This window comes from Lagenorhynchus albirostris, chromosome 17 (genome assembly GCF_949774975.1).
Source record: "Lagenorhynchus albirostris chromosome 17, mLagAlb1.1, whole genome shotgun sequence".
Lineage (NCBI taxonomy): Eukaryota > Metazoa > Chordata > Mammalia > Artiodactyla > Delphinidae > Lagenorhynchus > Lagenorhynchus albirostris.
In genome coordinates this window covers 47,192,163-47,204,442 of record NC_083111.1, presented here as the reverse complement: position 1 = coordinate 47,204,442, position 12,280 = coordinate 47,192,163, and the positions used below count along the sequence as shown (strand labels likewise).

The 12,280-nt window shown below is 39.6% G+C and overlaps 1 protein-coding gene across 8 annotated transcripts in view; it reads right to left on the bottom strand.

Moving 5' to 3' along the window:
- Nucleotides 1–12,280, bottom strand: part of GRHL2 (grainyhead like transcription factor 2) — a 163,652-nt gene that overhangs the window by 93,004 nt on the left and 58,368 nt on the right. For 7 of the 8 annotated variants that reach the window (XR_009536312.1, XR_009536313.1, XM_060127428.1 and 4 more), the window contains one exon: nt 7,972–8,365. The exons of the other annotated variant lie outside the window; for it this stretch is intronic. Coding sequence is in view for 5 of the 7 variants with exons in the window: in XM_060127428.1 (XP_059983411.1) it covers nt 7,972–8,365 (394 nt within the window). In the remaining 2 variants the exon portion in view is untranslated. The remainder of the gene's footprint in view (nt 1–7,971; nt 8,366–12,280) is intronic. 8 annotated transcript variants of the gene reach the window in all.

Genomic DNA, 12,280 nt, shown 5'->3' with positions numbered 1-12,280 from the left:
CTGTTGTGAACTTTGCTTTGATCCTTAATATATTTAAGAATTAGGAAATTTTGGAGTAGGAAGGTAGCATGATGAAAAGAGCATTTAAGGAAATGACTCCAAGACAGAGAAGATGCATTTCAAAGGTCTTCTTTGAAGGAATATGTGGTAACCCATAACAACACATGGTGAACCAGTATTAATAAGCAAGGCCCTGAATGAGTTCATTGCCCATGCCATGGCACCGTGCAGCCTGAGGATAGACTTGCTTACTAAAACATATTGGACTGATACATTCTAGGGTTCTAATGTCCCAGGGGATGTAAGAAGATGTGATATACTACAACTATTCAGACTCAAAGAGACTGTCAACTATGGGCTAACAAATAAAAACTCTTAATCCAATAATATGAGCATGTAAACAAGAACTATGAAAAAATTAAAAAAGTTGACATATTACTGATGTGGATATTACTTTTTCCGAGTTTAAACATTTATCCTTAATTCGGTTACATTATCTTTATAATTTAAAAAAATTAAATGTATACTCTACCTGGAAAGCATCACAATCCTTTATGATGGCCCTAAATGATTGTTGATATGGCCAAAGGGAGAGAGGCCTTTAAAATATATATATATATATTTATCCTACAGTAAAACTGTAGACTACCCTCACCCTTGGCATTTTCACTATTGCTGTACAAGGCTGCTTGGTTTTCTTTTTGTTGCCAAAGTCTAATAAACAGGAGAGACTGTCATGCTTATGCATGAAATAGAATTTAGTCAAATAAAAAATTTTGGTCAAAAAAAGAAAGAATTAGAACCAAAACACTCAGGCCATTCTGACTACAATTACCAAGTTTCCACAACTGTTTGGAAACATTTTAATATAATTTGTAGGATGCCAAAAGGCAGGCAGACAGCCAACATCACCATACCTTGCTGTGATTTGATGCAGTGCATCTATACATTTCTTAATCATTTGGCCTGAGAAAAACGGTAGTAAAGGAAGTATGGTAACATATATTTTCTAGATTATCCTTAAAGGACTTTAGACATCAAGGAATATTAGAATGTTATATTTAAATTTTGAATATTAGAATTCTAGTTTTTTCCTTGGGTGGGAGGAAAGAGACATCTACTAAGAATCTACTACGAAAAGACAATGATTCTTAACAGTGGTAGAATCAGATATAGCAAGATAATTCCATGTCTTTGATCAGCCACCAATTTTTTAGGTCTTATGATTCATTTATTCATTCATCCACTCTTTCAATAAATATTTGCTGAGCATCTACTTTGCATCAGACACCATGCTAGGTGCTATGGATACCACAGTGAACAAAAAGAGAAGCAGTCCCTGCTGTCATGAAGCTTCCGACATAGTAGATGAAAATTATTAGTCAAATAATCATTAATTTAAAAATTTACAAACTGTGTGCAAGCACTCTAAGAAGAACAACAGAGTTCTAGGAGAGCACATCACCACCGAGAAAGTAAAAATCAGTCCCACTGACAATCAACCTTGATGCTTCTAACAGAATGTACTGCTTCCAACAGCACGCGGACAAGGCCAACAGAAGATAAGCAATGCTCCCAACAGAACCCCAGAAGACAATAACACAGGTACAAAAGTGAGTAACATCCCCCCCTTCTGCGGGACTGATGCCTTCTTGGCAAAGATAGCCTCAGCCCTGCTTTGTTCATCCCATCTCCTGAACAATGACGACCGAGGTACCCAGTTTCTAGACTGCCCCAACGTCTTGACATATGAAATCCAGAGCTGGTTGTCACTTCCATGATCCCTTCTTAGACTCATCCAGAACAAGCCCAAACACTACCAAGAGCTCCTCCCAACTCTCTCTTGCTGAGTTGTCCCTAAGGGCCCCTTGCAGAAGCAAGCTAAATAAATGTAACTTTGACTACAGATGTGTTCACGGTAGTCTTTGGCTGGTGGACTTAGATACAAAGAAAACTGACTTTACTAGGAACTGAAAGGGGAGGACAGGGAAGGCTTCCTTGAGGTAGTCACACAGGAGGAAGGGTGTGGAAGGTAGTAAAGAATATTCTAGAATAGCATTGTCCAATAGAACTTTATGCAAAGATGTAAGTGTTCTATATCTTCACTAATATGGTAGCCACTAGCCACATGCACCTTCTGAGCACTTAAAATGGAGATAGTGGGACTGAGGAATTGAATTTTTAATTTTATTCAATTTTAATAGCCACAGGTGGCTAGTGACTGCAGTATTGCACAGCACAGTCCTAAAACATGGAATAGCAGGCACATGGGTCCTGAGGCAGGAGGGAGCATATCAGGTTCACAGAACTGAATGATGCTCAGAGCAGAGAGCACCAGGGGGAAAGATGTGCAAGATGAGGTGGGAAAGGCGGAGGAGAAACAGAACGTGCAAGGTCTTGTAAACCCGTTAAAGATTTAGATCTTAATCCTGAAAACAATGGGATTTCAGTGAGAGGGTGTCATGATCAGATTAGCATTCTGAAAAGACCATCCCAGGTACAGTGCACAAAAGTGGACAGTATTATAGGCCAGAGATAATGACAGCTTGGGTCAGTATGGTGGAAGTAGAATGGAGATAAATGATTTCAGAGAGATTTAAGAAAGTGAAGTTGATAGAACTGATAATGACTTAGATGGGGATTATCGTAGAGCAAAGCATCAAGAAAAAAATCCTCGTTGCTTGAGAAACCAGAAGGACGGTGGTGCCACTCCACTAGAGCAGAGAACGTGAGGGAAGATGTAAGTCAGATTTGGAGCTGGTGGAGAGTCAAACAGGCAGTTGAACATAAAGGTCTGGAGCTCAGAGAGAGCTGGGCTGGAGAAAAATAATGTGAAAAGTATTCAGGACATAGATGATAACTGAAGCTGCGGACATAAAGCTAAGAGCATTTGCAAGAGACAACAGTGATCAAAGCATCAAATGGTGCTGCAAAGTAACAGCTTTAACAGAACGGGGATTTCCAGAGCCGTTCTATTCAAGAGCTGGGTAGATGGCCCCTAGGAACCTAATAATAGGCCATCCAATCTCGTAAAATTTGACTATGTATAGAGAAACCTAAATCCTTCCCAAGTATAAAATGTGTATGCTAAGGATTTTCCAAAATTTTGCTTGGTGCAAAAACAAACTAATAAAATAATAGAAGTTTTAGTGGTACCATATGCACTATATCATGTATTTAAAATAAAAATAACAAAATTGGTTGCACTGATCAAAAAGTGAAGCCATGTTCCATTTCAGTACTTGAATCAACATTTTTAAGATTTTATTCTTTAAGTTTGTGGTGGGAAATGAACTATCAGTTAAAAATTAGTCATGGTGGACAGGGTTTAGATCCAGGGTAACTTCCAGTATCAGTCTACAGATGAATATAACATCAAGGGATATAACTGTCATACGTCTGTTGGGTATAACAAATAATAATTCTTTGATTTTATTTCAGGATTCTCTGCAAACTATGTTAATTTGACAAATAACATACCAGGGACTAAATAATGAAATACGTGGTAGAGATATCTGGTGCTCACACATAAATCATTCTCATTCCTGAGCACATGGGAAAACTAGACTTCTCTTAACCTCTTGCAGTTAGTTAAGACCATGTGACTGGTTCTAGCCAATGAAATGTGAACGGGGGTAATAGCATTACTTCCAGGTCACAGTATTTACAACTCAGTGTGCCATCTCCATGGTCTCTCTTCCCCAGCTGGGATGACCCTGAAGCCACATATAGAGATGGTAATGTCACAAGATGGAGGGAACCTGGATTCCTGATCAAAAGACAGGTCTGCAGACATCTATCAAGATTATTATTAGCAAGAAATAAACATTTAGTGTATCAAATCACTGAGATCTGGTGTTCCTTCATTCATACAGTTAGACTTATGTTAGCTGACATACAAAATTGTAGTACAGAATAGCAAATTCTTTCTTCTACTTTGATTCTTATGATGACAATACATATGATTTTTCTATAAAAACTCTTTCTTGCATCTCTCAAGGTTTACATGTTTCCTAAAAGCATTCTAGGTATTAATACTACCCTGTTTTATATTTATCAACTATACTCTGCTTATTAGCTGTGTGACCTTTGGCACGTTCATAACCTCTCTGAAGCTCTGTTTTTTCATCTGTAAAGTGGGAAGAGTAATACCTTCCTTGCAGAATTGTGGTATAGTAGATATTAGAAATAAAGTGTGTAAGCCACAGTGCCTGGCACACAGTAGTACTCAATAAATAGCAGCTATATAGATAGTAACCTTCTAGAGCGCAGAAACCAAGGCACACCTCCTGCCCTCTACTCCCACGTCTAGCACAACGCCTAACATCCAGTATAAACAAATATTTACCAAATGTTACTACGAAGAGGACACAAAATAAAATATAAATCCAATTAGCTAAAATAAATTCATTAAAGAACTTTTTAATGCTACTAGCTTCAGTTGAACCAAACTGCTCCCTTCCCTGGTATCACTATACACACACACACACACAGAGAGAGAGAGAGAGAGAGAGAGAGAGAGAGAGAGAGAGAAGCAGCCATCTCTAATAGCAAATGAAACTTGCTAATTCAACAAGTAGTAGCCATTTTAGTAGTTTGCCTAAAGTAAGTGCTAGGTTTTAGACAACTTTTCCTTAGTGAAATTTACTTGGTGAAATCACTCTGAGCTCACCTGATCTTATAACCAGTTGACAGTGCCATGGCTAAAGATCATGATAAATCATTCCATTTAATTTACATCAGATTGAATTATAATATGCAATGTAAACACTGATTTCCAAGACTAGGAGAGCAGCTAAACCATACTCGGTGGAAATAATTTTCACATTTAGTTTCTGGTAAGTTGCTTTCTCATCCACTTCAAAATAAAACCCCAAATACAATTGCGTCCTTTCATAAGCCTCTTTACCTACAACACAAACACAACTCATAACACATCCTCCAAGTAGCATGATGGTTCCGCTGACATTGGACCACATCCACGGACTCTTCTGTGACTAATGTAATATTTCTGTACTGTGTGAGAAAAACATTAGTAGCAACCCTTTACTGAAAAAGTATGCACCTCACATTCCTACGTGGAATGACTTGCTTTTCTCTACAGAAGCACCCCTGACTGCTTGAGGGCAAATCAAATATTCAACAATACCAAAAACCCTAAGAGATCCCTTGCTCAGTTTGAAAAAAAAAAAGCAGCAGCAGCAGCAGGTTGTTGACTCTTTTAAGCCACACCACACAGGACGCTAAAGGAGCAAACTTTAAGATAATATTTTTATTACAAGGACACTGAAGGTTTGATATAAAGCTACCAGAACCCAAGAAATACAGAAGCCTGGTAAGGGCAGGGAATTTATTGTGTCTCACTCTGCTCATTCCCCAATTTCATAGAATGCAGCAGGCTCTCAGGAATGACAGGCCAGGAAAAGAAGGGCTGCTAATGTGACTTGTCTACTGTGAGGCCCTCCCAACGCTGCAGAGAGCTGGTTCCTTTTGTTCCTCTTATTCTCATATGAAAGATGAGAAATAGCTAATGACGTAGACAAAGAATCCTCATTAAGAAAACAAACACATTTAAGCAAGGCACTATGTTCAGTTATGGAGCTCCTAAGAACTGGAAGGTCCCACAGTGTCTCTGAGTGTAGAGGTAATGGCTAAGGACACTGGCCCTGGCCCGACAGCTTGTGGCAAGTCCCATCTCTGCCACTTACTACGGTGCGACCATGGGTGTCCTTATGCTTTCTGTGCCTTAGTATCCTCATTTGGAAAACACAGATGACAATAATAGTACCTCATAGGGCTTTTGTGAGGATTAGATGAGTATATATCACTTAGAATGATGCCCAGCACAAAGTAAGTGCTCATCAAATGCTTATTATTTTAAAATATGATATTTAGGGTTACAATTTCAGCCTCAGGTGGCTGAATTTTGTCCCATTGGCAACTAAATGGGTATCGGGCTGCAAGTATTTGGTATACTGCCACCACAGTCACTCCTCTTTAAGAAATAAGAAACCACAAGTTTTCTCCTTCTGCCATTGTCTTTTATTGACCCAGGTGGAGTGCAAAATGAGATGTCAGTGACCATCGACTCAAATGTAAAGGCACTGCTCCTAAATGTTGAAGCAGCTGACCTGAACTAAAGACAAGAAGAAAAGCATTACATATTCTGGGTCAAAAATTGGAGAGGTGATCCACAATTATATCAGCAATTGTTGTTCTACAAAGATCCCAAGGCAATTAAATGGAAAGAATATTGTCTTTTCAACAAATGATGCTGGAACACTGGATATCAATGCGGGAAAGAAATGGGACTCAACCCTTCTCTAACACCAGATATAAAAATTATCTCAAAGTGGATCATAAACCTACACGTAAGATGTAAAACTATTAAATGTCTAGAAAAAAACAAGAAAAATCTTTGTGACATTAGGTTAGGCCAAGACTTCTTAAACTGCACATCAAAAGCATAAACTCTAAGAGGAAAATATTGATTAACTGGACTTCATCAAGATTATATATTGTTGCTGTTTGAAAAACATAGTTAAGAAAATAAAGTGGCTATCAAACTGCAAAACGTATAACTGATAAAGGGCTACACTATTTAAGGATCTCTTACAACTTAATAAAAGGAAGACAAATAACCCAATTTAAAAATTGGGCATATTATTTGAACAGACATTTCACAAAAGAAGTTATAGGAATGGTCAAATAAACACACGAAATAATATTCAACATCACTAGACACCAGAGAAATGTAATTTTAAACCACAATGAGACACAATCACATATGCACTAAAACGACAACAGTTAAAAAGACAGACAATATCAAGTTTGGGCAAGGATATGGAAAAGGGGAACCCTCATGTATTGCTGGTGAGAATGAAAACGTTCCAGCCACCTTGAAACACTGTCAGCAGTGTTTCACATACATTTACCACATGACCCAGCAAGTGCAGTCCTAGGTATTCACACAAGACAAATGAAAGCATCTGTCCACAGCAGCATTATTCATAATAGCCAAAACCTAGAAGCCAAAACCTAGAAACAACCAAAAGTCCACCAACTGGTGAATAAATTGTGACACATGCTTACCATGGAATACTACTTAGCAATTTTAGAAACAAATTATTAACACAAGCGATAACATAGATGAATCTCAAAAAGATTCTGCTAAATGAAAGAAGACAACATACAAGACTCTATACTCTACCATTCCATTTATATGAAATTTTAGAAAAAGCAGAAGTATAGTGACAGAAGGCAGATTAGTGTCTGCCATGAGCGAGAGGAGAGGGGAGGGCTTCAAATTCAAACTTTTAGGATGAGGAAACTTTCCACCGATTCTGATGTTGGTTACATCATTGTAAACAATTAGCAAAATTTTCAAACGTGTGAATTTAAAACAAACAAGCAAGCAAAGATCATTGCTTCTGTAAGTTCTTTGGGCGCACGAGAAGAATACATAGAATCTATTTGTAAGGTACAAAGTACACATACACGTACACACTTGGTTATTGATAATACCAATTCTTTCTTGAGTATTCAATCGGACAAGGTCTTTAAAGAGTTATATTGTTTTAAAAAGTGATGGGTAGGCAACATCTTTGGCTGCCATTTGGAAAGTTACAAACTAGAAGAGGTCAGAGTGAAAACTTTACAAAGTAGGAAATTTCCACGCAAACAGCCCTTTGTTCTTCAAAAACAGTTAATTTTAAGACTAAAACTAAAACCAGTCAAGGAATCTGTCATCTAAGAGGCAGGAAAACGGAAATATTCCTCCACACACCTAGGCCAATGGTCTAATAAAACCCGTTTATGAGGAAAGATGCAGGCATGTTTAAAAAAAAAACAAAACAAAATCTTAAACTCACAGTTGAATTCACTCATCCCACTTAAAAAGCCAACAGAGAAAACAAGTTAGGTGGTTTTGGGTTTCAGTTCCAGCTGCTGATGTAACAGCCAGGGACTCACCTCTGTGTTTCCGTCTTTGAAGCTCTCGCTGTAAGTACTGTCCGGGGTGCTGCGCTGATCATCCTTGAGGTAGGTGCTGTGGCTGGCCACGGACGGCACACCATACTGAGTCTGTTCAAAGATAACCACGCGTTGCTCTTCACCATCTCCCCGGGGATAGTGCACAGGTGGGGCCGTGAAAACCGGCGTGAAATCTTCGGCCTTCACCACTGTGATTCCCGCCATGGGGATGACAGCTGGGCTCTCAGAGACGTTCGTGCTATACTGTTCCCGTTTTGAATTCTCCAGGTGGTCTTGATTTAGGGAAAGGTTCACTGGAACAGTCTTTAGGACCTGCACTCGATTTTCTCCTCCACTCAAACTACTCTGGGCTCCACTGGTGCCAAGACAGTTTCTGTGTGTTTAAACCCACACCCCGCAACAGAACAGAATTAGAAACATCACCCTTCTGCAACTCCGAATAACTGATGTAAGCAAGAATCAGTGGATGCTAATGCATTAGGGGGAAAGCTGATGGCAAACTTTACAATGGAATGCAATGAATCTTTGTATCACTAGAAGGAGGACAACTAGACATATGTGCCTCCTGGTATCATGCAATGAGCCCCACCTAGAAAGTGCTATTGCCCACCACCCCCCCCCCCGAAACAGCTGACTCTAAATCAAGCAAGCCTTTACATCCAGCTTCCAGTTCTTAGGATATATGGGAGCTGGAAGGATAATTTAAACAACATGGAAAAGAAACAATCATACAAATCAGAATGTCACACATCTTACTGACCTGGTTTCTTCAATAAGTCAGAGGCATGAAAAAAGAAAGAAAAGTGGGAGACTTGTTCTAGGTTAAGAAACTTAAAAGACATAATCAAATAGGATTAGCAGATCTTGTCTGGATCCTGATCTAAAAAACCAAAAAGGCACTTAGGAGGCAGCGGGATTTTTGAGACAACTGAATATGAACTGAGAGGTAGCTGATGTGAAGGAAGTACTGTTAACTCACCTAGAGGTGATAATGATTTTGAGATTAGGTAATAAAATGTCTTTATTTAGAGATACAAATCATAAGTTGTTAGAGATGAAATGACACAAAGTAAGCCAGGAACTTATTTTGAATACTATTGCAATAAAAATTTAAAAAGAAAGAAAGAAAAGGTCAAGTTTAAGTAGGTGTAACACAAAGTTATCAGTGCTGAACCCAGAGGATGGGATGGGTATCTGGGGGTTCATTATATCATCGTCTTTATTTATGGGTAATGTTTGAAAGCTTTCAGAAGAAAACATTTTAAGTAGCTTTTTTGAAAAAAGGTGGGAGCAGGACAATAAGTTAAAGGAAGAGAGTGGAAAGAATATTTTTCACTCTTCTGCAGGCTAAACTCCTTGCAGGAAAAATAATATAATGAGAGGGCTTCCCTGGTGGTGCAGTGGTTGAGAGTCCGCCTGCCGATGCAGGGGACACAGGTTCGTGCCCCGGTCCGGGAGGATCCCACATGCCGCAGAGCGGCTGGGCCCGTGAGCCATGGCCGCTGAGCCTGCGCGTCCGGAGCCTGTGCTCCACAACGGGAGAGGCCACAACAGTGAGAGGCCCGCGTACCGCAAAAAAAAAAAAAATAATAATAATAATAATATAATGAGAATTTATCATTAGAATATTTTCACTAAATTGAGAAGTACCATCAGCTCGTTGATGTCCTTAGCACTGAATTACTTTCAGGGCTTAAGGAAGTGGTGTAACTGGGCTTACGTAAGACAAGATCTCTCAGATCTCAGACCTCCCGTGCTACAAAGAGAAAGGAAAGGATTCAGAAGATTAATTCTTGCCAGTATAAGATGAAATACTTTCATCTATACTATAGAGTTCTGGGAGAGAGCAGAAGCAAAGAGAAACTTCTTACGAAAAGAGCGTTATTGATAGCAAAATGATTTTACTAGAAAAGTCCTTGTGGTCAGTAAGATCTTACTTATTTATAGATTATTCTGAATGACACAGAGAGAAAATGCACGTTTTGCATGGAGCCCCGTCTCCAATGTCTGTTTTTTTTAAAACTAGCATGTGCTTTCTGGGGCTTACAGCCATCTCTCATCGAGAGACATATTTGAATAAAATTGGTTCTTCCAAGAATTGGGCTCTCGCAGCTCCTCTCTGTTAAGGAAATCCACTCGCCTCTGAGCTTGCCTCTCAAACAGGACTCGGTATTTTTAGCTTTGATTTTTCAAATAAAACTTCAAAGTGAAGCTTGAGGAAAGAATGGCTCCACATGAACAAAGCCAACAGAAAAATACCTGGACCTCTCTCAGTCGGTCACAGACCTGCAGAAATCATTCTAGAAACAAACGCTTTGAAGAATGAAATCTGAGTCTATAAACATTCTGGCTTTAAGTAATAACCTGCTTTTGTGGCTATATCAATACAATGAATCTGCATCTAAGACACAGTGAAAATTTAGAAATTATGTTCAGTCTGAATCCAGTAAGCTGATGATGCCAAAACCCAGGCCACCCATTTACATCAGTATTCCCTAAACCTTATTGTTGAGAACATTGCATAGAATGTTAATATATGTTCCTCAAAGAAAGGAGACCATGATAAAATCAGTACTAAAAAAAAAATTGCCTAAACAAGACCACCCTGGTGGGTCACAGTCGTGAACACAGTAAAGGCCCCCAAGGGTTCCTCTACTGTTTAACTGTAACCCAGAATTTCTCAAACTCATTTTATCCGGGACCCTTCTGTGGAGGAGTAACTACTAATACTTGTGGGTAATGTCCTGCAAGTTGGGTGTAGGACGGTTGGTCTACGTTCATTAGCTACCAAAGCAATCATCCACTTTCAGCGCTTCTGGGCTTTGCACAAGCACGGTCTTACTGGCTTTGCCAAAATATTCAGAATTAATCAACTCCTCTACAGTTAGAGTCCACTTCAGTCCAAATTTCTTAAGTCTTTAATTCATGCAAAACACTTGGATTCTAAACAAGAAACACACGTCAAAATATTTTTGGTGTGCTTATCAACAAATAAATAAGCAAACTAATAGAGTTGTGCAAATCTGGTTGAATCGGCACTACCATGAGACAAGGGAACAACAGACTCGGCACCATCCTATAATGTGTAACTGTGCCTCTATAGAATAGCACCCACTTTAAAAGCTGATGCCAGAGAACTCTGGAAGTCATCCCAAAAATGGGTGATCAGAACAAAGTAAGAATTATTGTGAGATATACTGACTCACCTGCAATAGAATTCAAAATTGAACCAAACATTATAATGTGAGAAAAAAAATGCAAGGCTAAGAAGGGTTCATTGAAATATACTTTTAAAAAATTGGGGGTCATGACATTGAGATTACTTTTCAAAGTGGCGACTTCTGTATACGAACATTTGTAATGATATCATGTCAGCACATGGCACCTTAATTCATGAGTACATTGCAGACCAAATGATATCCTTCCAAATTACATTCAACCGGAAGTCTACTAAGTCATAATCAGTCCATACAAGGTGGTTTGTCTATACCTCACCGCCAGTTTTTTTTTAAGGCACTCCATTGATATCACAAAAATCGGCCTTTAAAATACAATGAGTGGCTATCAGTCTTTAATGTTGTTCTAGAAGATACTTTACCAAAACATGGGCTCTTTTGTCTATTATGATACATACAGAGCATACATCTTAGATTCGTTCCCCTCCCCACCTCCACCCCCCGCGCCTCCCCCAACTTTTCTGTGATGACTGGTATAGGTCTTAGGAGACAGCACTTGCTTAGCCTAATAAATGCTGGCTGGATGGAGGAAAAGTTATAGGACCTGAAGAGCATCAGCCTCTTTCTCCCTGTCATCACTGCTACTCACTAGTGCCCAGGGCCCCAAAGCAGCATAGAGCATCAGAAGATCCCTGTGGAACCACACATCAGATGCAGACAGCCTTGATCTTCTGCTGGGGATGTGCCTTAGAGGTGATACACAGCACAGGGCCACTGATGGGCGGGGTGGCCCCCACCGCTAGTCGTATGACAAGATCACAATGTCACAAGCAGTGCCTATCAAGGCCAGGAAAGATTCTGACATGTGTTTTAGCAGGAGACTTCATTTCTCCTGGCTTCATGTTTCCAAGTGGAAAAACCCCCCAACAGAAAAGCACTGTGGCTTCTCCGTCCCTCCGCAGGGGAAGAGATGTATTTGATTGGTGAGTTTGGGAGAAGTAGCTGAGCAAGGTGGTTCAGACCCTTGTGGTTCCCTCTTTATGTCTGGATCATCTTGGCCAAAGAAAGGGGACACTCCAGTCACCGCGGCCATGCCATCAGTGGCCTGTCCC